A 27,220-nucleotide genomic window follows, 5' to 3' on the forward strand; every position below is an offset into this window, starting at 1 on the left:
ACTTCTTCAGAAAACTCAATCAAATTAGTCAGATACGTTTTCCCACGCACAATGCCATGTTGACTATCCCTAATCAGTCCCTGTCTTTCCAAATACATATAAATTCTATCCTTCAGGATCCCCTCCAACAATTGCCCACCACCGACGTCAGGCTCACTGGTCTATAGTTCCTTGGCTTTTCCTTACCATCTTTCTTAAATAATGGCACCACATTAGCCAATCGCCAGTCTTCTGGCAGCTCCTCTGTAGCTATCAACGATACAAATATCGCAGCAAGGCGTCCAGCAATCACTTCCCTAGCTTCCCACAAAGTTCTACACCTGATCAGGTGCTGGGGATTTATCCATCTTTATGCGTTTTAAGACGCCCAGCACCTCCTCCTCTGTAATATAGACACTTTTCAAAATATCACTACTTATTTCCCCATGTTCCCTAGCTTCCATATCCTTCTCTACAGTAAACAATCATGTAAAATCCTTGTTTAGTATCTCATCCATCTCCTGCTGTACCACACATAGGTGGCCTTACTGATCTTTAAGGAGCCCCATTCTCTCTGTAGTTACTCTTTTGTCCTTGATGTATTTGTAGAATCCCTTTGGATTTGCTTGTACCCTATTTGCCAAAGCTATCTCATGTCCCCAATCTGCCCTCCTCATTTCCCTGTTAGGTATACTCCAACTGTCCTTATACACGTCCAGGGTTTCACTCGATCCCTGCTGTCTATAGCTGACATATGCTTCCTTCTTTTCCTTGACCAGAGCTTCACCTTCTCTAGTCATCCAGCATTCTCTACATCTACCAGCCTTGCCCTTCGCCCCAATCAACTTTTGAAAGTTCTTCCTTAATAACACCAAAATTGGCCTTCCTCCAATTTTGAACTCTAACTTTTAGATCAGGTCTATCCTTTTCTACAGCTATGTTAAAACTAACAGAATTATGATCACTTGCCCCAAAGTGATCCCTCATTGACACCTCTGTCACTTGCCCTGCCTTATTTCCCCAAGTGTAGATCAAGTTTTGATCCCTTTCTAGTAGGTACATCTACACGTGAAATACGAAAATTTTCTTGTACACACTTAACAACGTGATCTTTCAGGAATCACTGGAGTAAGGGAGGGTCCGAGAGGACTGGAAAATTGCTGATATAACATCACTGGTTAAGGAGGGAAGGAGGCAAAGAAAGGAAGCTAAATGCCAGTTAGCCTGACTTTGGACACTGGTAAGATTTTAGAGTCCATTACTAAAGGATAAGATTGTGGAGTACTTGGAAGTGCATTGTAAAATAGGGAGAATCAGCATGGCTTCGTCAAAGGGAGGTCATGCCTGACAAATCTATTTGAATTCTTTTAGGACGTAACAAGCAAGTTACATAAAGGAGAGCCAATGGACATGATCCATTTTGATTTCCAGAAGGCATTTGACAAGGTGCGCACAAGAGGCTATGAAATAAGAGCCCATGGTGTTAGGGGCAACATATTAGCATGGATAGAGGATTGGCTGACTGGCAGAAGGCAGAGAATAGGGATAAAGGGATCTTTTTCAGGATTGCAGCCGGTGACTAATGGAGTGCTGCAGGGTTCAGTGTTGGGACCACAACTATTCACATTACACATTAACGATCTGGATGATGGAACTGCATGCATTGTTATTACATTTGCAGATAATACAAAGATAGGTGGAGGAGCACATAGTGTTGAGGAAGGGGGGAACTGCAGAAAGACTTGGACAGGCTAGGAGAGTGGGGAAAGAAGTGGCAGATGGAATACAGTGTGGGAAAATGTGAGGTGATATACTTTAGTAGGAATAAAAGTACTACAGAAGTGGACTATTTTCTAAATGGAGAAAGGCTTCAGAAATCTGAAATACAAGGGGACTTGGGAGTCCTAGTTCAGGATTCCCTTCATGTTAATATGCAGGTTCAGATGGTAGTTAGGAAGGCAAATGCAATGTGAGCATTCATTTCAGAAGGATGAGGATACAACAGCAGAAATGTACTGCTGAGGCTATACAAGGCTCTGGTCAGTCAAGCGTTTGTAATATGCCCTGTATCAAAGGAAGGCTGTGCTGGCCTTGGAGGGGGTCCAGAGGAGGTTCATCCAGGAAGTTGGAGACTCTGGGTCTGTACTCAGAGTTTGAAAGGGCAAGAGGGGGAGCTCTTTGAAACTTAGAGAATACTGAATACAGTGGGCGCGGAGATGTTTTCACCAGTAGGAGATACTAGGACCTGCGGGCACAGCCTCAGAATTAAGGGACAACCCTCTAAATCTGAGATAAAGATGAATTTCTTCAGCCAGAAGTTGGTGAATCTGTGGAACTCATTGCCGCAGACAGCTATATCATTCAGTGTGTTTAAGAGAGAGAAAGATAGGTTCTTGATTGGAAGGGATCAAGGGTTCTGGGGAGAAGGCAGGAGAATACAGTTGAGAGAAACAGATTAGCCATGATCAATTGGCAGAACAGAATCGATGGGCCGAATGGCCTAAAATTCGGCTCCGATAACTTATTCCCTCCCCTCCACGATACTGTCGGTAATTGATACGATGAATGAGCACCGAGGTCGGCGATTCATTTGATAAGGACTGGGGGCCAAGTGATTCCCAGGCCTCTTGGGAGAGCTGCAAGTTAAGGTAAAGATCCCGCATCTGGAGGCTGGGCCCCGCTGAAATTGTAGCCATTTGCCACTGATAACAACACCCGCATGAAATCACTTGGCCAATCCCACAGCCTCTTCCAGTTTATCGCGGAACTGGGAAAGCAAACAGCCCGGGGACACAAGATTGTCCAGGACATGAGTAATCCTGATAAAATGACGAGAAAAAAACACACACAAAACATCTCGCATATTCCGGAGTCTTTACACCAGCCCTGCAAGTTATGCATTTTCACGCCTGCAATACTGGAAACAGTTTTAATGAGATGGGTTAAAAACAGAAGCTGCTGGAAAAGCTCTGCCAGACCTGCTGAGCTTTTCCAGCAACTTCTGTTTTTGTTCCTGATTTACAGCATCCGCAGTCCTTGTTTTTAAATGAGATGGGCTAGTCTTTCTCATTCCCCTTCCCCTACCCTCAAAGCCAGGATTAAATTCCGAGTATGCAAACCTGGGGATGAAATGGTTCTGAGGAAGGGTCACTGGACCCGAAACATTAACTCTGATTTCTCTGCACAGACGATGCCTAGACCTACTGAGCTTTTCCCATCAATTTCTGTTTGACCTTTTGTGAAACCCATCCCAGCTGTTTGTAAATGGGTTAAATCAGGTGAGGAAGTGGTGCCATGTCTCAGACGGTGGGAGTCATGGTGTGGAGGCGCTGGTGTTGGACTAGGGTGGACAAAGTCAGAAGTCACACGACATCGGGTCCATAGGTTTATTCGAAATAATAAAATGAAATAATTTTATTTGAAATATTTGATTTCAAATAAACCTGTTGGATCATAACCTGGTGTGGTGTGACTTCTGACTTAAGACAGTGAGAGATAAAGGAGGAGGGAACGGGGAATAAAACAATCAGATCTACCGGTAGATCAACGCTGACATCGCTGCCGTCCAGGAGGGAGACTCTGCAGGTGATGATGGATTTGGAGTCTCCGGCCGCGGGGATGTGGATCCCTGATCGCTGTGCTTCCCTCTGCTTCTCCCGGTCAGCGTGCCGGCGCACCGTGCGGCGACCAAGAGTCCTCCTCAGTAAACCCAGCATCTTCCCCACGGCTCCAGCTGCAAACTCCCCAATCCCCCGCCTGATCACTCACAGCAAAGTCGCCGATTCTTGTTTCAAAAAGTAACAATTCCGAAACACAATGTAACCGAGATACAGCTCGCCCCGGCGCTGCACACAAACCACACACATGCAGCACCTCCTCTTCAAATTAACCTAATCCTTCCAACTACAATAAAGAGCATGCGTCAATCCATCCCAGGAAATGGCGTCAGCCTCTTCCCAATTTAATTTTGGGAGTGGGAGGCTGGAATTATCTCCATTCAGCTCCTAATCCCTCTCCTCTCCCTTAACCTCCATCTTCTCTATGGGGGTGGCTAAGGATTCGGTATTGAACCTGTCTTCAAGGTTTAACACTTATTGTGGTTTTACAAAACAGAATTAACCCTGCCTGTGGGTTTAGTTTGTGTGTGTCTGCGTGTTTTCTGCAGCATTGATTCCTGCTTCATCATGATCAGTGGATGTGCCGCTCGAGCACCTTGTTGCCTTTGGCTTTGTGTGGGACGGCTTGGAACCCGAGCGGCGCCGCGATGGTGCGGCCTGTCCCTTCGTTTAAAAACTCAACAGCCGCGTTTCCTATCAGTCTGTAACCTGTGTATTGTCATCTCTAACTCTAACTTACTCACACTGAGTGGGGGGGGGGGGTGCGGAAAATGTTTTGTGAAAACTAACAAAAAATGCAAGAAGGGTCCACACCCGAAACGTCAACCTTCCTGCTCCTCCGATGCTGCTTGGCCTGCCGTGTCCATTCGACTCTACGCCTTGTTATCTTAAAAAAGCAAATCCTTCGATGCACTCCCATATCCTCCAATCGACGGACCCGAAACGTTGACACTGATTTTTCATCACAGATGCTGCCAGACTTTTCCGGCAACTTCTGTTTTTGTTCCTAGCCCTGATCGAATTGTGTTAATTGTCACAGTCTCCGTTTTCATATCCTCACTCTGCTCACTGTTCGTCGATTAGAAATGTTAAATTTGTTTTCCTTTCTCTCTCTCCGCCCACAAACGTCTGAACATTTCCAGCTTTTTTTTCAAAAAAGTACAAATTGATTAATGAGGCTCTTCCCCATTTAAGGTGAACGTCAAGTTGCCCTGTTTGAAAGAGGCGCAAGCCCCATAGTTAAAGCTATTAATCCATAGGAATTGAATTGTCCTGTAGGGGCTGGAGACTTGTCAGGGAGCCGTATGCAGGCCCTTAGCCCTGCTTGTCACTCTTTATTCATGGGATGTGGGTGTCACTGCTATTTATTGCCCATCCCTAATTGTTACCCACTTTACTGTGGGTCTGAAATAGGCCAGACCAGGGAAGGATGGCCGATTTCCTTCCCTAAAAGATACCAGTAAACCAGAAGGGTATTTACAAGAATTGACAGTAGTTGTGTGTTTGCCATTCAACTTGTCAGAGCAGCACAGATGCTCCATGGTTGACACTGCTACCTTGCAGCGCTAGCATTTGATTCCACCTTTGGATGACTGTGTACAGTTTGCATGTTCTCCTGTGTTTGCATGGGTTTCTTCCCACAGTCCAAAGGTATGCAGGTTAGGTGGACTGGCTATGCTAAATTACCCATTGTGTCTGGGGATGTGTGCGTTAGGTGGATTAGTCATGGGAAATGCAGGTCTACAGGGACGGGATAGGCTGCTGTTCAGAGGATTGGTATCGATTTGATGTGTCAAAGGGCCTGCTTCCACACTGTAGGGATTCAATGGTTTTTATTCCAGATTTTATTGAATTCAAACTGCAGCAGCTGCATGTGGTGGAATTCAAACCTATGTCCCAGAACGGTAGCCTGGGGTTCTGGATAACTAGGGTAACATTTCCTACTATGTCACCGCTTCCCTTTGATGTTATGAATGAAAAGCTTAACATATGAGGGACATTTGAGGACGCTAGGCCTATTCTCAATGGAGTTTAGAAGGAGGAGGGGGGATTTAATTGAAACTTGTAGAATACTGAATGGCCTGGACAGAGTGAATGTTGGGAAGATATTTCCATCGATAGGAGGCGCTAGGACCCGAGGGCACAGCCTTAGAGTAAAGGGAAGACCTTTTAGAACGGAGATAAGGAGAAACTTCTTCAGCCAGAGAATGGTGAATCTATGGAATTCACTGCCACAGAAGGCTGTAGAAGCCAGGTCACTGAGTATATTTAAGACAGAGATAGTTAGGTTCTTGATTGTCAAGGGGATCAAAGGTTACAGGGAGAAACCGGGAGAATGGGGCTGAGAAACATATCAGTCATGATTGAATGGTGGAGTAGACTCGATGGGCTGAGTGGCCTAATTTCTACTCCTATGTCTTATGGTCTTAAGGTGGATAGCGGTGCCATTTATATGACACAGCCTCCTGACTAAGCACCTCTGAACTGGTAAACAGGCAGGTTCTTGAGACAGAGGCCAAGCAGCAAGCCTGCAACAGTGCCCAGCGATCTGCCCCAGTGGGAGAGGTGGGCACTGCTGAGGCAGATATGTCAGACTTCAACATGTGTTATTATTACTTCAAAATGTGTTATTATCACTCTTCCATGGGATATGGCTATTAGTTACAAGGCCAGCATTTGTTGTTCCATCCGTAATTGTCTTTGAATTGAGTGTCGACCAGACTTGGTAAAGATGACAAATTTTCTTCCTAAAAGATTGTTTATGAACTAAACAGAGGCTTATTTTTATGAAAATCGATGATGGTTTCCTGGCCAGTTTTTCTGAAATTAGTTTTATATTCCAGTCTTATTGCAATTAAAGTCCACCGGCTTCTAAATCCCAGAGCATTAGCCTGGCCTCTGGATTACGAATTCAGTGACGTTACCATAATGCTATCATCTCTGGAAGAGTGCTGTAAATTTAAAACAATATATTAATTGCTGTGGGCGTCACTGTTTTCTTTCCCTCTCCGTCCACAAACATCTGAACCTTTCCAGGTTTTTTTTTTAAAAAGTGTATGCACCCTAGTTTGGAACTCCCTTACCCTAGGGAAAAGACCTTTGCTATTCATCTTATCTATGTCCCTCAGGATTTTATAAACCGCTATAAAAGGTCACCTCTCAACCTCCTATACTCCAGTGAAAAATATCCCAGTCTATCCAGCCTCTCTTTTTCACTGAAACCCTCCAGTCCCGGTAACATCCTTGTAAATTTTTTCTGCACCCTCTCCAATTTAAAAATATCCTTCCTATAGCAGGGTGACCATAACTGTACAAGTACTCCAAAAGTGGCCTTACTAATGTCTTGTACAACTCCAACGTGACATCCCAACTCCTCTACTCATTGGTGTAAGCAATGAAGGCAAGTGTACCAAATGCCTTCTTTACCACCCTGTCAACTTTCAAAGAATTATGTACCTGAACCTCAGGTCTCTCTGATTGACAATACTCCCCAAGACCCTACCATTAGCTGTATAAGTCGTGCCCTTGTTTGTCTTACCAAAATGCAACACCTCACATTTATCCAAATTAAAACTCCATCTGCCACTCCTTCGCCCATTGGCCCAATTTATTAAGATCCCTTTGTAATTTTAGATAACCTTCATCACTGTCCACTACTCCATCAATTTTGGTCTCATCTGCAAACTGACTAAACATGTTTCCCAAATTCTTATTCAAACATTTAATAAACGATAAACAACAATAGACGTGCGGAAAACACAGGCCTCCAGTTTGAAAAATAACTCTCTACCAAAATCCTCTGTCTCCAACCATCAAACTAATTTTGTGTCCAATTAACAAGCTCTCCCTAAGTCCCATGCGATTTAACTTTACTAACCAGTCTACCACGTGGAACCTTGTCAAAGACTTTTAGTAAAGTCCATGTAGACAACTTCTGCTGCTCTGCCCTCCTCTATCTTCTTGGTCACATCCTCAAAAAACTCTAATCAAGTTTGAGACACAACTTCCCTTGCGCAAAGCCATGCTGACCATCCCTAATCAGTCTTTGCCTCTCCAAATGCATGCAAATCCTGTCTCTCAGAATCCGCTCCAACAACACACACATTGATGTCAGACTCACCAGTCTGTAGTTCTCAGGCTTCTCCTTGCAGTCTTTCTTAAATAAAGACACAACATTAGCCTCCCTCCCATCTTACAGCACTCCACCTGAGGCTGTTGATAATACAAATATCTTTGCTAGGGGTTCCACAATTTCTTCCCTAGCTTCCTAAGTGTCTGGGCTACACTTGATCATGTCCCCGGGACTTATCCATCTTCATGTTTTTAGGAACTCCAGGCATCTTTCTTCTATAATGTAGACTCTTTTTAAGACATCAGTATTTATTTCCCGAGTTCCCTAGCTTCCATGTCTTTCTCCACAGTAAATACTGATGCAAAATATTCATTTAGTATTTCTATTCAGTATATTCCTCCTGAGGTTCCACAAATAGACAATCTCATTGATCATCAAGGGACATATTCTCTCCCTAGTTGCTCTTTTCCTCTTAATGTACTTGTAGAATGTCTTTGGATTATCTTTAGCCTTGGCAGATAAGGTTATCTCATATCCCCCTTTTGCTCACCTGATTTCCCTCTTAAGAATGCCCCTACTCTCCTTCGACTCTTCAAGCGAGTCACTTGATCTCAGTTGTCTCCCATGTTTACCTCATGTTAATTCTGGATATTAAAATATAATTGCACAGATATTGTAGATTATTTTAAATTTTCTGACTCTTTATAATTAAGTTCATTAACTAGAAAGAGTTACGCTTATTGTTGTTTGTTCACAACAGAAGAATCTTGTGGCATCCCACCCTTTGTAAATGCCTGGGATCTCACAGCTTGTCTACTTTGTAAAGTGATCTACAGGTCCATAGCCAAGTTGCAACTTCAATTTGGTGGTCTACTCCAAGATCATGATGTAAAAAGTGCAAAAATATATTCTACTTTCTTAAACATAATTTTGTCAGACAACATAGCACTTTATAGGCGTTGCATTTCAAAATGCTATTCTTAATGTCTAATGTAAATAAGACGTAAATAATTTCCAACTAGGTTACATAATTATAATGTATAATTATAATGTATTAATTTTTTTTTAAAAAGTCCCACACACTAGCAATAAATCTAACTGGAATGCAGGCAAAATAATAAACAAAATCCACATGAATGGCAATAAATTGTTGACACTACTAAAGCATCGCTCCATGAGAAGATTGGGAACATTTTAAAAAAAATCAAAGGATGACCAAAAAATAATACAGATAGAAAAAATAAACTTTCTGGGTAAACTTGCAAGTAATATCAAAACTAACTACAAAAGCTTCTTCAAATATATCAAAAGGAAGAGAGAAACCAAAGTGAATAAAGGCATCTTACAGCATGAGGCTGAGGAAAAACAAATGAGGAAGCAGGAAATCATAGAATCCCTACACTGCAGCAAGAGGCCATTTGGCCCATTAAGTCTACACCAATCCTCCAAGGAGCATTCCACCCAGACCTCTCATCCCAGTAACCCACATTTCCCGTAGCTAATCCACCTAGCCTGCTTGTCTCTGGACAATATGGGGAAATTTAGCATGGCCAATCTACCTAACCTGCACTTCTTTGGACTGAGGGCGGAAACCCACGCAGACATGGGGAGGATGTGCAGTCTCCACACAGACAGTCACTTGAGGCTGGAATTGAACCCGAGTCCCAAGCGCTGCGAGGCAGCAGTGCTAACCACTGTGCCACCCTGATGGTGATGTGTGCCCTTTTCCTTTGACTTTCCAACAGTTTCCTTCCTTTGGGTTCAGTCACATTCCCACCTTTAGAGGCAAGGGGTTTGAGCTGAAATACAGGCTTGAGCTCAAAACTGAGGCTGTTAGAGTCGTAGAGCATGGAGACAGGCCCTTCGGCCCAAACTGGTCCATGCCAACCAAAATGTCCATCCATGCTAACCCCATTTCCCTGCACTTGGCCCATATCCTTCTAAGCCTTTCCTATCCATGTATTCATCCAAATGCCTTTTAAATGTTGTTAACGTATCCACCTCAACCATTTCTGCTGGTAGCTCATTCCATATGCATACCACCCTGTGTAAAAAATTTGCCCCTCAGGTTCCCATGACCTTAAACTAATGCTGTCTAGTCCTCGATTCCCCAGCATTGGGAAAAAGACTGAGCACATTCACCCTATCTATGCCCCTAATGATTTTGTACACCTCCGTGAAGTTTGGAGTTCGTTTTTCTGAAAGAGTGTTTGAATCCAGGCCTTTGCAAGGGCAGGTAAACAACTCAAGGGAAGCTGAGAGTTCTCTCAGTGCTCTGATCAACACTCAGCCCTCAACCAGCACCACTGTACCTACTCATTTAACTATTTACCATTTCTATTCTATGCCTGAACTTGTTTCTTTGCAACAATAAACCTACGCTTCAATAGTATTGCATTGATTGTGAAGCCCCTAGAAATGTCTCTAGGGTAATGACTAATTGTGGTTTCTTCCTTTCTCCTGAAGGGACTAACTCCTTGCTGGGGTAGAGTGTCATTGCTAACAGCAACAGCTTGTGATGTGAGAGTCTAGCTAGAGTGTAGTAAGGTCACGTCAAGCTGTGGTTCGGCACAGGAGCCTCCCCTTCCTCCCACCTATATGGTTATGTGTTCAAATTCCACTCTATAGCACAAAATCTAGGGGTTGCTTCAGGGCAGCACTGAAGGAATGCTGCGCTGTTGGAGGTGCTATCTTACCAATGAGATGTTAAACAAAGGCCTTGAGTCCTCCCTCAGGTGGGCAGAAAGGATCACCTGTAAAAAAAAAATCTTAATTTCAACAGATAAGACTGAAGGAAAATAAAGTGCTTCAAATCAGAGGAACTCCACAGGAAAGTCTTTAGCAGTATTGAGTTTTACCTGTAGATATCCATACATTTTCTGCAAGTAATTCTAGATTTTACACTGATTGATGTGTGAGGATTTTTGATATACATAAAGATATAGTACTGTATTTGTTCTCAAACTGTAAGTTTATTATTCAAGTAAGAACAGTTGGACTGCAACTCCATTTAATCCCTGGGAAATATTATTTTACCTCGTTTGAATTCCAAACATTTTTATGACAATTCATCTGTGATATGGATCCCAGCCAGTGATGAGGGATGAGGTCAGTTTAGAAAAGGTTCTACAATGCACTCAATCATTTGAGAGTTCAGACAAGCGTTTCCTAGTTTCTAGTGGATGTTTTCGAGTCTCTTCACAAAGTATGCGACTAATTTATGGATCACTGTGCAATATATCTCTTTAAGTGATGAGTGGCTTATAAAGTGATACATGGGAGTCTTGCTGGGGATTCAACTGAAGCCCTAAGGGGGACTCCATTGGGGACAGGACACCATATTAAATACCTAACAGGTCCTCCCCAGGGTTAAGTATTTTGGGAATGGAGTTGTTCCCCATCCCTCCCTTCAACACTGAGACACTGATGGTCAGAGGCTGGTGACTCTGCACTGCCCATTAGACCCAGTGGGAGTACTGCCAGTTAGCAGAAATGCATCGACTAGAGACCCTGGGATCTGTGGGTAAAGGTAATGATGGGATGAGGTTGTGAGATGGAGTCAGGAATAGAGGAGGTCAGAGGTAAATATAGGGAAGTGGCTTCAACTCTATACCTACCTGCTACCTCCCACTGTGCTGGGCTCCTTTATCAGGCCCAGAGTCCCTGAGCACTTAGGCAATTGAGTTGTTTGTCTGGTGATGCAACCCAGTCATGCTGACAGTGTAAACAGTGAGAGGATGGTTTGTGTTAGCACAAACAAAAGGGGTTTGAGCTGAAGTACAGGCTTGAGCTCAAAACTGAGGCTGTTAGAGTCATAGCGCATGGAGACAGGCCCTTCGGCCCAAACTGGTCCATGCCAACCAAAATGTCCATCCATGCTAACCCCATTTCCCTGCACTTGGCCCATATCCTTCTAAGCCTTTCCTATCCATGTAGTCATCCAATTGCCTTTTAAACGTTGTTAACATACCCACCTCAACCATTTCTGCTGGTAGCTCATTCCATATGCTTACCACCCCGTGTAAAAAATTTGCCCCTCAGGTTCCCATGACCTTAAACTAATGCTGTCTAGTCCTCGATTCCCCAATGTTGGGAAAAAGACTGAGCACATTCACCCTGTCTATGCCTCTCATGATCTTGTACACCTCCGTGAAATTTGGAGTTCATTCTTCTGAATCCAGGCCTTTTCAAGGGCAGGTAAACAACAAGGGAGTTTGTGTTAGAAAGATCATTTTTGCCAAAAGGCACCGAGCTAAACTCCCATCTCTGAGCCAAACAATTTGACAAGCTTTCAGATTCAAAGCTCAGTCTATGCTAGTGTAATAGGACTGTTACAACTGTCCACAGTGTCCCTGGATTACAGGCAGGGAAAATCTGGATCACTTTACAGTAACCCTTTGTTAGACTTACCAGTGCGTGGGTAGTGGGCCAAGACAGGATTTAGCTCAGCTGTGACCTCCCTTATAGTTGGTAATCTTACTCTAAGAAATTGTGTGTGAAAAATAGCTACTTGGATGAGCTACTTCATTGAAATGATCAGAAGTGGTAATATATAGGGAAAACAGCTACTCTCTTGGCTAATTCATGGAACATGCATGGATCAGCATTAAGCTGACCTTAGGACCAAGGTTTGTTATACTTGTCTCTTCATGACTTGTTGTATGACCAAGAAGTTTGGACTACGGAGAACAACCAAAGAGTCGGTTTAATTCATTGAATTAAATTAGCAATTTCTGTCTTTGTTTTTGGTAAGGGTAAGTAGCCAGAACCAGTAGGACACCCAAAGCTCCACTTCAAGGATGGTCTCAAGTACAGTAGCCTTAAGCATAAAATTATTGGCACCTGGGAGTCACTAGGTACTGACAAAAGCTGGTTGAATGATGAACAGTGAGTACAGCGCTTGGTTGTGGATAACAATGCTTAAAGCAACAGCACACAGCCAACAGATAGCCCACTTCAAGAAAAGAGAACATTAAAAATAACATTCTGATTTTGCAGTAAATAGTGAAGCAATAGTGATTTCAAGAAAGTTGCCTACAAAGACTTAGCGATCACAATGATATGGATTTCACCCCTTCTGATGTCAATTTGAATTTGGTAAAGCCAAGGGGTCTGTAAGTGGGCAGCAACAATGATCAAGCGGGATAAACAGCTAATTAAATTGAAATATTCTCACCAGAAGAAAGTCAGGAATGAAAATGAGGTGAATACTTAGTAAAAAACGAAAGAACTGCGGAAGCTGTAAATCAGGAACATAATCAAAGTTGCTGGAAAAGCTCAGCAGGTCTGGCAGCATCTGTGAAGGATAAAACAGAGTTAACGTTTTGGGTCCTGTGACCCTTCCTCAGAACTGAAATGTTAACTCTGATTTTTTCCTTCACAGATGCTGCCAGACCTGCTGAGCTTTGCCAGCAACTTCTGTTTTTGTTCATGAAAATGAGGTGATTGTCCATCACATTTTATAAACTTTATTTCTCTTCATCTCTAAAGGTTGGGACGCATCAAAAGGAAAATATTATAAACAGACTTTAAAAATAAATTGTATTTATCACAATGGATAAAATTGACTGACACAAACACAAGATTAACTTTTTAGTGGAAAAGATTCTTCAGCAGTAGTTATGATTTAGTATCCTGTTACAAACCCAGTCTGAGAATCTTTGGTGAATTTCTGCAGTGCATTTTGTAGATGGTATGCACTGCTGCTACTGAGTATTGGTGGTGAAGGGAGTAGATGTAGTGCCAGTCAAGAACACTGCTTTGTCCTGGATGGTGTCAAGCTTCTTGAGTCTTGTTGGAGCTGCATTCATCCAGGCAAGTGGAGAGTATGCCGACACACTCCTGACCTGTGCCTTGTAGATGGTGGACAGGCTTTCGGGAGTCAAAAGATGAGTTGCTCACAGCAGTATTCCTAGCCTCCAACCTGCTCTTGTAACCACTATGTTTATGGCGAGTCCAATTGAGTTTTTGGCCCATGGTAACCCCCAGGATATTGACAGTGGGGGATTCAATGATGGTAGCACCATTGAATGTCAAGGGACAGTGGCTGGACTGTCACTTATTGAAGATGGTCATTGCCTGGCATTTCTGTGGTGTTATTGTAACTTGACACTTCTCAGCCCAAGCCTTGATATTGTCAGAGATAGTAAGAACTGCCGATGCTCGAATCAGTGCTAAGTGTGGAGCTGGAGGAACACAGCAGGCCAGGCAGCATCAGAAGTGCAGGCAAGTTGACATCAACTTTCCTGTTCCTCTGATGCTGTCTGGCCTGCTGTGTTCCTCCAGCTCCACACTGTGTTATCTCTTTATATTGTCAGATCTTGTTAGATTTGAACATGGACTGCTTCAGTATCTGAAGAGTCGCAAATGTTGCTGAACATTGTGCAATCATCAGCGAACATCTCCACTTCTGACCTTATAATAGAAGGAATGTCATTGATGAAGCAGCTGTAAATGGTTGGGCCTTGGACACTACCCTGAGGAGTTCCTGCGGTGATATCCTGGAGCTGACTGACCTCCAATAACACAACCATTTTCCTACGTGCCAGGGATGATTGCAACCAGCAGAGAGTTTGCTCTGACACCTATTAAGTCCAGTTTTGCTCGGGCTCCTTGATGCCACACTTGGTCGAATCTGGCCTTGATGTTAAGGGCTGTCACTCTCATCACTTCTGGAATTCAGCTCGTGTGTCCCAGTACAGGACTGCTGAACTGAAATCAAGGCTGCCAGTTCAGTGCAGTATTAATAAAGCACTGCACTGGAAGGTACCGCCTTTTGGATGAGATATTAAATTGACAGCTATGTGCCTGCCTGGTGGAATATTAAAGATCCTAAGGTATTATTTCAAACAAGAGCTGAGGAGTTACATGAACATAAGAATTAGAAGCAGACCCCTTTGGTCCTTCAAGTCTGTTCCACTTTCAATAATAGAATCGTTGAATTGGTCCCACTTTCCTGTCTGCACTCCACAATCGTTATTGGCCAGAATGCCAGGGAATCACTTATCACTGAATATACATCCAAAAAACAGAAGAGGATCATTATCATACATGCATAAATTGGCTTCCCTGTTCCTACACTACAGCAGTGAACACACATTTAAAAAAATACTTTAAATGCTTTGAGACACTCAATCATAAAAAGCATAATATGAATGCAAGTTATTGCATTACTAAAATCAGTACAACACAGGAGGATCCCACTTCAGCCAGAGTTCATGCTGCAAAACCTTCTTTTAGAAACCATTGGTGTTGAATTCAAGATCAGTTAAGCCAGCACCGATCACAGATTATGGACGTTACTGTGGCTCGGTGATTAGCACTGCTGCCTCACAGCTTCAATTCCACCCTTGGGCGACTGTCTGTGTGGAGTTTGCACATTCCTCCCGTGTCTGTGCAAGTTTCCTCTGGGTGCTCCGGTTTCCTCCCACAGTCCAAAGATGTGCAGGCTAGGTGGATTGCCATAGTGTTCAGGGACATGTAGATTAGGGGGATGGGACTGAGTTGGATGCTCTGAGGGTCGGTGTGGACTTGTTGGGCCGAAGGGCCTGTTTTCACACTGTAGGGATTCTATGATCTATGAATAAATTGTGCTTAAGATTACAGGATAGGTACTGCACGCCCCCCACCACTGCCCTGGTCGTCTTTTGCAGAAAGTTTGGTTTCAGCATAATAGAAATTTATTCATTGCAAAATATTCTTAGCTGATATCAGTTTTGTCAGCATTTGGTTCGTGTTATCATGCCACTGACCTTTGACTATTCCTCCTGGGCTCTAATCTATAATTTGCAGAATCCGTGAGGCCAAGAGCCGGGGCTACTGATGAGTATATAAACCAGCCTTATCTGAATCTGAACTGTGTTACAGAAACATGAAGGGCAACTCTGAATATCAGTATGGCAGATACCTTGATTAATTGATTCTATTGTACAAAACTAGTGATACAATTCTGGACTATTAAGGCATTAATGCATTTATTCCAAGACTGGTACACAACAGTGGAATATAAATTGTAAATTGTAAATTGTAAATTTTCCCCATCGTTCCCCAACCTCGCACTGCCCGCTTCTATCTCCTTCCCAAAATCCACAAACCTGAATGCCCTGGTCGACCCATTGTCTCCGCCTGCTCCTGCCCCACCGAACTGATCTCCAACTATCTCGACTCCATTTTCTCCCCCTTGGTCCAGGAACTCCCTACCTATGTCCATGACACCACCCACGCCCTCCACCTCCTCCAGAACTTCCAATTCCCCGGTCCCCAACACCTCATCTTTACCATGGACGTCCAGTCCCTCTACACCTGCATTCCCCATGCAGATGGCCTTAAGGCCCTCCGCTTCTTCCTGTCCCGCGGGCCCGACCAGTCCCCCTCCACTTAGCCGAACTCGTCCTCACACTCAACAACTTCTCTTTCAATTCCTCCCACTTCCTACAGACAAAGGGGGTAGCCATGGGTACCCGCATGGGCCCAAGCTACGCCTGCCTCTTTGTAGGTTACGTGGAACAATCCCTCTTCCGTACCTACACCGGCCCTAAACCCCACCTCTTCCTCCGTTACATTGATGACTGTATCGGCGCCACCTCGTGCTCCCACGAAGAGCTCGAACAGTTCATACACTTCACTAACACCTTCCACCCCAACCTTAAATTTACCTGGACCATCTCTAACACCTCTCTCCCCTTCCTGGACCTCTCTGTCTCCATATCGGGCAACCACCTAGAAACTGATATTCATTTCAAGCCCACCGACTCCCACAGCTACCTAGAATACTCCTCCTCCCACCCACCTTCCTGCAAAAATGCTATCCCCTATTCCCAATTCCTTCGCCTCCGCCGCATCTGCTCCCAGGATGAGGCATTCCACTCCCGTACATCTCAGATTTCCTTGTTTTTCAAGGACCGTAACTTCCCCTCCTCGGTGGTCGAGAACGCCCTCAACCGTGTCTCCCACATCTCCCGCACCTCATCCCTCACACCCCGTCCACGCAATAAAAACCAAAAAAGAATCCCCCTTGTCCTCACGTACCACCCCACCAACCTCCGGATCCAACGCATCATCCTCCGACACTTCCGCCATCTGCAATCCGACCCCACCACCAAAGACATCTTTCCCTCCCCACCTTTATCTGCTTTCCGGAGGGACAACTCTCTCCGTGACTCCCTTGTCCGCTCCACACTCCCCTCCAGCTCCACCACACCCGGCACTTTTCCCTGCAACCGCAGGAAGTGCTACACCTGCCCCCATACCTCCTCCCTCACCCCCATCCCAGGCCCCAAGAAGACTTTCCACATCAAGCAGATGTTCACCTGCACATCTGCCAATGTGGTATACTGCATCCGCTGTACCCGGTGTGGCTTCCTCTACATCGGGGAAACCAAGCGGAGACTCGGGGACCGCTTTGCAGAACACCTACGCTCGGTTCGCAACAAACAACTGCACCTCCCAGTCGCGAACCATTTCAACTCCCCCTCCCATTCCTCAGACGACATGTCCATCCTGGGCCTCCTGCAGTGCCACAACGATGCCACCCGAAGGTTGCAGGAACAGCAACTCATATTCCGCTTGGGAACCCTGCAGCCCAATGGTATCAATGTGGATTTCACAAGTTTCAAAATCTCCCCTCCCCCCACCGCATCCCAAAACCAGTCCAACTCGTCCCTGCCTCCCTAACCTGTTCTTCCTCCCACCTATCCCCTCCTCCCACCTCAAGCCGCACCTCCATCTCCTACCGACCAACCTCATCCCGCCCCCTTGACCTGTCCGTCCTCCCTGGACTGACCTATCCCCTTCCTAACTCCCTACCTACACTCACCTTTCCTGGCCCCATCCCCGCCTCTTCGACCTGTTTGTTTCCTCTCCACCTATCCTCTCCTCTATCCCTCTTCTATCCGCCTCCCACTCTCTCCCTATTTATTTCAAAACCCCCTTCCCCTCCCCCTTTTCTGATGAAGGGTCTAGGCCCGAAACGTCAGCCTCTCTGCTCCTATGATGCTGCTTGGCCTGCTGTGTTCATCCAGCCCTGCACCTTGTTGTCTCGGATTCTCCAGCATCTGCAGTTCCTACTATCTCTGTAAATTTTCCCTGTTGAAATTCTGCTTCTGCGTGCATCTTGGCTTCATCAGTAACAGGGTGAGTACCACAATAGGAAAGTAATCATTTCCAAGAGAATGCTCACACATATGCTTAATGGCAAGGCTTTCAGCGTATTGTGTCTTCACGTGCTTGCTCCTTATAAAACTCAAATGCCTATAGCTCAAGAACATGATTAACATGACTGCCCTTGTCAAGGCTCAAAACTTCAACCTCAGGTCTCTGCAGTTGGATCTGAACCCGCAAACATGCCACCACACTAAACCAAGACAAAGACATGTTGGTAGAAAGTATTTGGTTTGTCATAAGGTAACAGAAAATCAGCCTAAAGCACGAAAACTGTACCATTAATGTTTGCTACAAATATTGGGCCTGCTCTAGATATTGAGTGAGCATGATTGGTTACTCTAATAACAAAAATCTCACGTCCTTTACAAACTATTTATAAAGGGGACCACTGGATTAACACATTTGTAATATATTAACTCCATTGGGATGGCACTTGCAATGGCCTGATGGCAAATAATATGAAGAAACTGGGGTATTTTAAGCAGTGTACTATTGAACTGTACTACAAACGAAGGCAGACTAAAAATTCAGCCAGCTCAATCATGATCCACTTTCCCATTGATGTTGACTAATTGTTCTAGGTTTAAAGTTGAACAAGGCTGGAAACTAAAAGAAACTATTTTCTGACAGGATACTCGATGGTTAGAACAGACTTTGGCAAAAGTGTAACATTTAACATCTTCCTTCATGAAATCTAAGTAAACAGGTACAGAAAAACCAAAGGATATGGAGTAAAGTGGGAACAAGGTACTGAATTGGATGATCAACCATGATCATATTGAATGGTGGAACAGGCTCAAAGGACTGAAATTACCTTCTGTTAAGCTGATTTTCTATTTCCCAGAAGTGACTATTATAATTCATCTTAGTCCTAAAATTGAATAAGGATGTGGTTGTATTGTGAATGTTTAAAACATGGAATCAAATTGCATTTACTGAGAGAATAATTCTTGGGTTGGAGATTTGGGACATTTATCTGGAGTGCTGTCGATCTGGGTTATATTGTGGAAATGTCATCATGAATTTACATTCTGGATTTTGACAGATTATAGTCTTAGAGAATAATGCATTTTGTGCAAGATTTTTACAAAATGTCATTTCGCTCTCATTCCCACATTTTATTTGTGACCCTGCAAATTCATCATTCTCAAACAGCCATCAATTCCATTTTAAAATTACTGATGGAATTAGTTTCTAACATGTTTTCAGATACAGTTGAGCCAACAGATTAGTGAAAATATTTCTCACCATCTCTCAAGATCTTTTGCTAATGCCTTTATATCAATAATAACTTGCTTTTTTTAACGCTCTATTAAGATCTAACTTCAGGCAGAAAATCTCTATAGTCGCCTCTTAACCTTTTCTGATCCAAGAACAGATGAAAGTCCCTCCAACTCTCATAACTGAAGTCCCTCATGCCAGGAAACATCCTCTGAACCAATACAAAAGCCTTCACAATCTCCCTTGAAATGCGCTACCAGGGTGACCAAGATAGAATCATAGAATCCCTACCGTGTAGAAAGAGGTCACACCGCCCCTCCAAACAGCATCCCATCCAGACTCACCCCCTACCCTATTCCTGCATTTCCCACCCTAGACACTATGGGTAATTTAGCATGGCCAATTCACTTAACCTGCACATCTTTGGATTGTGGGAGGAAACCACAGCACCCAGAGAAAACCCATGCAGACATGAGGAGAACGTGCAAGCTTCACATAGACAGTTGCCCGAGGCTGGAATCGAAACTGGGTCCCTGGCGCTGTGAGACAGCAGTGCTAACCACTGTGCCACCATGATGGTAGTGCAGTTGATGAAATTCATAGAAGTTACAGTGAAGTCTTTGACAAGGTCCCACATACAGTCATTGAGAGGTACAGCATGGAAACAGACCATTCCGTTCATTTCACCCATGCCGACCAAATATAAAAATTTATCTAGTTCCATTTGCCAACATTTGGCCCATATCTCTCTAAACTCTTCCGATTCATTTACCCATCCAGGTGCCTTTTAGATGTTGTAACTGTACCAGCCTCTACCACTTCCTCTGGCAGCTCATTACATACACCCAACCACCCTCTGCGTAAAAAAACTGTCCCTTAGGTCCCTTTTAAATATTTCCGGGTGGATAGAAAGCAATCATTCCCCTTAACTGAAGGGTAAACAATAAGGGGCACACTTTTCAACAATGAAACGGTTATCGGTCCAGGATGGATGAAGAAAATGCATGAAGTTCTTCAGGGCAAATTGACTGGAGTACCAGATGAATTAGTTATCTCAATCAAAACCTGATGAGATGTATCCCAGGCAGCTGTTGGAGGCAAGGGAAGAGATTGCTGGGGCCCCGATGGAGATATATAATACTTCATAAAACATGAGTTCTGAGGAAGGGTCACTGGATTCGAAACGTTAACTCTGATTTCTCTTCACAGGTGCTGCCAGACCTGCTGAACTTTTCCAGCATTTTTCTGTTTTTGTATATACAATACTTCACTTGCCAGAGGTGAAGTATCAGATAATTGGAGGATAGCTAATGTGGTATCTTTGTTCAAGAAGGGTGGCAGAGATAGGCAGATAATTACAGACCAGTTAGTCTGATGTCAGTGGTACGGAAACTACTGGAAAAAATTCTGAGGGACAGAATTAATCAACACTTGGAAAGATAGAGATTGGTCAGGGATAGTTAGCACAGATTTGTTAACGAGATCCTGTCTGACAAATTTTTTGTTTGAAAAGGTGACTAAATATATTATTCAGGGTAACGCAGTTTACATGATTTGCATGGACTTCAGTGAGGCCTTTGACAAGGTCACAGGTGGAAGGCTGTTCCAAAAGGTAAGAGCCCATGGGATCCAAGACAAGATGGCAAACTGGATCCAAAATTGGCTTGTAAACAGGAGGCAAAGGGAATGGAAGGGATCGTTTTGTGATTGAAAGCCTGTGACCAGCAGTAAACCACAGGGATCAGTGCTGGAACCCTTGCTGTTCGTTATGTACATGAACATCTTGCATGTGAATGTAGAAGCTATAATTAGTAAGCTTGCGGATGGCACAAAAGTTGGCGATAGTGAGGAAGATGATCTCATGCTACAGTTTGATCAGTTAGTAAATTGGGGAGAGCAATGGCAGATGGAATTTAATCCTGGTAAGGTCTAATAAGGGAAGGATATAAATGTGATAAAGGAAAAGTTTGATTGGCACCTGACAAGTCACCCTTGAAAAAGAAACCAGAAAAAGCAGGGGCTGAAGATCAATCTTTCTCACTGGACAAAACAATCTTGAATCAAACAGAGATTTCACTTTCTAAGGATGGAATCAGTCACATCAGTCTGCTGACTTTTAAACTGAGGCTAGCAAGCAACAAATACAAGTATTATTTCATTGATGGGAATATGAAATGAGCAAACCTCACTATCAAAGCAGTATTGTTCATGCATGTACTGTTAGCTTATATCCTCAAAATGGTTTTCAGAATAGAAGGCATTTCTTCAGCCTAACCAGCTCTCTGCCAGGGAATTATTGGTAATCCAATCAAAGACTCATTGCCATATCCCTTCAAATATTTCTCTTCAGATAATTTACCAATCTTCCTTTGAAAGCTGTGATTGGATTGGTATCCTCCAACTTTTCAAGTTGTACGTTCCAGATCATTACTATAACTGCATAATTATTTTCCCACATCATGTTTCCTTTATTCTTTTACCAACCATGTTATAACTGTCTCCTCTGGTTTTTGACACTTCTGCCAAGGGGAACACATCCATTCTATTTGATCTGTCCAAATGGTCATGATTTTGAACATATTAATTCAAAATCCTCAGAACCTTCTTTCTCTGAGGAGAATTCTCCAACCTATATAATCTATGTAGGAAAAGAAAAAAAATCCTTGTGACTCTCATACATAGCTCAACTTATGCTTAGAATTTCTTTCTTCTGGAGGTGGACTATTTACACTTTGCAAATGACTTTAAAAAAACAAGTAACAAGTTAGTCAATACTACTTCTTCAAAAAAAAAACTGCCACTTAACCAGGATGCTTCCTTAAATAATTACAAAGGTCCTTCAGGATTATATTCCTTTTATGAAAGGAAAAATAACCAATCAAAATGAAGAATTCTAGTCATGCCTTGCTTTTGTCCAATATTGAAATTCATTTTAAAGTGCACTCTACATCGCTGCAAAAGTATATCTCCGTTCTTCTTCTCATCCTCAGATTATCCACTATGCAGAAATAAGAGAACAGACATGTATTAGTCAGCGGAAATAAATTGCAACAAAACCACAGATTGCTGTTAAAACCAAGTTTTACTGTTATAAACAAAGCATAAGGTTAACTGTACATGCAGCAACTGGGTCACTATGTACAGGATCCAATCAAACCTCATTAAAATGTACATAAGAATATTTCTTGAATCAAAAGAATCCAAGTACCAGCTAAAACTGAAAATTTATTAGAGAAAAAAATTACAAAATTATTAAATTTAATTACATATAGTTACAACTGCCCCTCCAAAAAATAAACTCACGGGTGGTACACTTTAAATTACTATGCACATTTCCTTTATTTTTGTAACAGAACAATTAAGTCACAAATAAACTATTAAGTTCGTACCCAAACGAGACAATTCTTGTCAAGTCAAATTAAATAATATCCACAAAAATTTAAAAGGGAGTGAGTCAGACATAAAAAATTCTAAATCCCCAACCCCCCAACCCAACTCCAGGTGACTGATCGCTTATGTGATGTTCGTACTATATCAGTCAATCCTTTACCTGCTGATATTTTACAAGCTGGGTTTTACTTGTTGGTCATCAGCAAAGGTGCCATTAGCTATTTTTGAAATTTGAAATGAATAAGGCCTTCTTAAAGCATACAGTAAGAAACTGCGAACGCTCAACTCCTTTTCACATTTTTCCAGTGTTGATAAAATTCAAGTGAAGGATAAAAAACAGCCAATGAATAGGAAAACAAGCATACCTGGATTAAAAAGTAAATATCACGGGTGCAGGAAATCTGAAATAAAAACAGAAACTGCTGGAAACATCTAACAGGTCAGCACATTTGGAGAGAGAAACTGTTGAAGTTTCAGGTTGGTGACCTGTTGTCAGAATTGACCAATAGTAATTGAGTTGTGTTTGGAAACTTTTCTCTCTCCAGAAATATTGTCGGAACTGAAATTTCCAGCACTTTGTTTTTCATTAAATATATGCAGTACTAAAGTATTTATAGGCAGTTTGAAAGCAAAAAGTTCAAATTAAAATGGGTCATAAAATTGCAATTAGAATTTTTTTGAGAAACTGCAACATGTACAGTCCAGACTGCAGGATCAGGCACAAGGTTTCACTTTCATTTAGGAAATAAAAGCATACGATCAACACTATTGTGCATATTTATTACAACATTAATAATTTGCAGCTTTTATCATATTGGTTGTCCTGCAGTTTTCTAATTACAATGCTTTTTAAGGGCAAAGATTAAACATGATTAAATCAGATTAGTCAATTATCGATTTATGAGAACCAAACAGCCCCAGAAAGAATTCTTTCCCCTTCTCGTTTTAGGTACTTTTAGAGTGAATTGTGAAAATTGTAAGATAAGTACAACAAGAGGAATGACTCAATCTTTATTCATTAAGATCTATCACAATGGAAAAAGCTGCCCTCAATCATTTACTGAACCCGTTCCTAAGGCATATATTCAACACAGGGCAACATGTTTTTCTTTACTACAATTTAAAAACTTTTAACTAGAAGCCCTAAGAGCAATTTTGAAATAAATCATTCTCAAATTAATCAAACTCAAAAGCCCACCTGAGTAAATATATTGCCCACACTGGCAAAAGGCTCATTCATTTTAAACTCAGCACTAGAGGTTCCCTTCCTACCCATTATTTTCTTTCTTTATGTGGAGGAGTCCAGGTACGGGCGAATTAAGCAAACCCATCTTTATAAATCCAGCTTTGCTAAGATGTAATACTCTTAGAAGTTGCTACTAAAAACATCAATATTAACTAAAATTTAGATTAGTTCTGCGATACACTGCATCCTTTCTTAAAAGCATACATTAACCTTGTGCCCAATCAAATGGCCTGATCTACAGCTGCAGTTACTTAATATTTAGAAGTAAGTGTAGAACCCAGATGGCAATTTTGAGCAGAAAGGTTGGCGATGGATATTGGCTGGTAGGCAATGCTGTCCCCAAATTATGGTAACATGACACAAAGCTTTCAAACCACACTGAAATTTTCTAATATTGTTCTAACCCTACAATTTGGACATTGGTGCAGTCTCAAAATTATAGACCATCACTGTTCAGTATCAAAAATTTAAGTGAAGATAATAGCTCAGCCAGACACTCTTCCTTAGATCTAAAAGCCCAATCCAAAGATAAATCAAATCAACCAGTCTGAATTCTTATAAGCTCCATACACAAAGCAAAGATGTTTAAAGCTTAGTGTCTATGTATGAAATCAAATCACTTGATAATGTCAGTAGTATATTGTAATATAAAGTGCCCGTAATTATTTCAGAAATGGAAATTTGCAAATTACTTCCAAATTTCTAAACAACATGGAAAACAATGCAAACACTAAACCTGCATGATTACAGTCAGTAAGCAATAGAGAAATCAACCTCTACATTGTGAATTGGCACTGAACAGACAGTCTCAATAGTATTGCTCTTATTTACAATTTAAACACATTTTAACCTGTAAATTTTTTTTAATGGAAATGTTACAAACTTTTAATTTTTTTATACAAATGGTATGAAAAATATTTATCCTTAAAATCCAACAGTCATTACTCTACCGCTTGCAATTTTGCATGGTTGATAGATACATTCATGTTCATCATACAGCATGACAGAATAAAATGGATCAATTCACATGCCTCCTTCCTCATGGTAAATCTAGTAAAAAAAATAACACTGCAGTTATACACAACTAAGGAGACCAAAGGAAATAGAAGTAGTAAATGAGGCTTGTTACTACCAATTATTGGTTGTGCGTAGCTTAACCCTTTGTTCTCACCATCCAAATTGCTTACTTGTTTCATCAATCCCGACCAGATGAATGGGATTGCATTTCGCTGACGGTATGAATGGCATTCAACTCGACAGCATTATTTACAGCTGCACAGGGTACAACATATTAATACACACGAGTACAGATGTGCAGATATTTAGACAGGGTTAAAATAAACAGTCACTCATCCATTTTTATTCTCTGGCAAAAAATTGTTTGCAATGGGATTCACACTGTTCACTGAGTGCATACTTTTAGAGGTCTCAAATCTCCTCTAGATCCTGCAGAGTCAAAAATATATTCATTTATTGTTTGAAAAAATTAAGTGTCCTACTTCTTACTTTATGCCATAAAGATTTTTGAAACAAAAATACGTGCAAAATTTAAGTGTGAGAAAAGTAGTGGCATGTTAAAATAGGGTTCCAGTTTCATAAAACAAAATCTTTGCACAGATCTTTCACATCCTACCTAATGTAGTATTTCCATATTTTTCCAACATTTCATTTTAATCATTCACAAGTGGTATATTTTGCTATTTCCTGTGCATGAAAATATCAATAATTTCTTTATCCCAAAGTGCCTTCAATCAAAACAAAAGGCATGATCTAGATGCAGACAATTAAATTATGTGTACTGTTACCAATCAATGGTGCCAAAAGCATTGCAAGTGATTGCTGGGATACTGACCAGCAAAACTGCAACGTCCATCAGCATTTCAGAAGTTAGATATTGTTTACTTTACCAGCTTCTATTTGTGCTTTCTATCTTCCAGTACTTTGATTTAGTGTCTTATTATATAAATTACCCTACAGCACCTCTCATGCAGTTCTTTGGGTACAAACCTAGTGCTGATAACAGAAGTAAAACTAAATTGGTAAGAGTAAAGCAAGCTTATATGTGGCACTGGTAAGGGAGGTGCGCACCCATCACCAAGTGCCTAAAAACATAATCAGATCAAAGGAAAATTGCAGGCATGCACCTTTCCCCATGACACAGTTCACTGCAGGATCAAACCTGTGGAGAAGGACAACTTAATATTTTTGGTGGCCCTTAAAGGCAACAGTTGAGTAAAATTTCACCACCTGGACTGGATATGAGTTCAAGTCTTTGGATTAGATTGTCCTAGCCAATGTGTAACGTGGTAATCAGTAAGCAGCACCCAGATTCTAATATCTTGTGAGGAAACAGGTGGTTAAGGCTAAATTTCCAAGTAGAGTTATTTATATTTTGGGCTTCAATGCTTCATCAGTAAAGCCCAAAACTCATCATAAATGTTACTGTTGGTTGAAATTCACTGACAAATTTTACCACATATTTTCTCTGAAGTTATATATAAAGATTTCTTTCTAATTTAGGAACACTGGCACATAAGTGCAGGAAAAAAGACAGTAAGATCTTTGATCTGGAACAGAGGAAAGTACGTATTGAGTGACTGCTCTAGTTTCACCATAAGTTAAAAAGCTGCACATCGAAATTTGAAAGTGAGACAGTTTGGGTCAATTTGACTAATAAGTGCTCACTGAACCTTAATTTTTATTATAAACTACATTAATGAACACAATCTAAGAGATGAGACTTTTATCTGCACATTAGTCAAAGGCAGCGTGAACACTCGTTAATAAAAAGAAACAATAATTCCACTGCAGCACACATTTTCAAGTTCATGGATTCCTCCAAAAGGTCAAGTACAGATGGTTAAGTCAGATCATGAACAGAAAATGTGTACCATTAAAGGTGGTCCTTCTGAATAAATTCTCTTAGTTAAACCAGCCAGGACGAGGACAAATTCATAGGCAGGTGAGGGAAAAATCATATAGGTAGTTCTCCTTTTGGCACTACAGCGGAATCCAAAAGCTGACAATATCCCTGAACAAAACCGGAGCAGAGGACATGGTATTTCAGAAATTAGGGCAACTGTGTTCATTGTAATTGCCGTCAGTACGATCACATAAGCAGAAACTACTTCTTTTTGAACATAAAGTGCAACAGTGCTTAGGTTCTCATTGTCCATGCTCCAGTTTGCCATCTTTCAGTCCTCAAACTTGTATCAGGTCAGCAGGTTGTGCAAGCACATTATGACACTGTAAATGTAGCCAGCAAATCAGTTTCAACAATAAGCAAAGGCCTTCTCCTTAGGCTAATTGTACAGCGTTGACTGCAATGGTTTCACAATGCCTTCTTCGTACACCCTCATAATAGCTTCACAAACAAACTTGTATTGACTCTGTGGGAAGAAAGAAAGGAAAGTTCAGTTGCTTATTTTTGATAATTTTACACTCAACAGAATGCAATCTATTTCATAGAAAATCTTGTTTTTTTAATCATTCAAGATGAGATTGTTGTAATTTGTGGCTTGCCCAGCAGAATCT

The 27,220-nt window shown here is 41.9% G+C and overlaps 2 protein-coding genes across 6 annotated transcripts in view; both read right to left on the reverse strand.

The window, feature by feature from the left end:
- epb41l5 (erythrocyte membrane protein band 4.1 like 5) overlaps positions 1 to 3,878 on the reverse strand; it is a 144,783-nt gene extending 140,905 nt beyond the window's left edge. The window contains exon 1 of the mRNA XM_048598603.1: positions 3,516 to 3,878. Within this exon, the coding sequence (XP_048454560.1) occupies positions 3,516 to 3,695 (180 nt within the window). The 5' untranslated portion in view covers positions 3,696 to 3,878. The remainder of the gene's footprint in view (positions 1 to 3,515) is intronic.
- An 18,235-nt stretch (positions 3,879 to 22,113) lies between these two features.
- The window catches only part of ptpn4a (protein tyrosine phosphatase non-receptor type 4a), a 276,928-nt gene continuing 271,821 nt past the window's right edge, over positions 22,114 to 27,220 (reverse strand). For 4 of the 5 annotated variants that reach the window (XM_048598845.1, XM_048598844.1, XM_048598843.1 and 1 more), the window contains one exon: positions 22,114 to 27,075. In XM_048598845.1, coding sequence (XP_048454802.1) covers positions 26,989 to 27,075 — 87 coding nt within the window. In that variant the 3' untranslated portion in view covers positions 22,114 to 26,988. The remainder of the gene's footprint in view (positions 27,076 to 27,220) is intronic. The other variant, XR_007262457.1, reaches the window with a different exon arrangement.

Source organism: Rhincodon typus, chromosome 7 (assembly GCF_021869965.1).
Source record: "Rhincodon typus isolate 14 chromosome 7, sRhiTyp1.1, whole genome shotgun sequence".
Lineage (NCBI taxonomy): Eukaryota > Metazoa > Chordata > Chondrichthyes > Orectolobiformes > Rhincodontidae > Rhincodon > Rhincodon typus.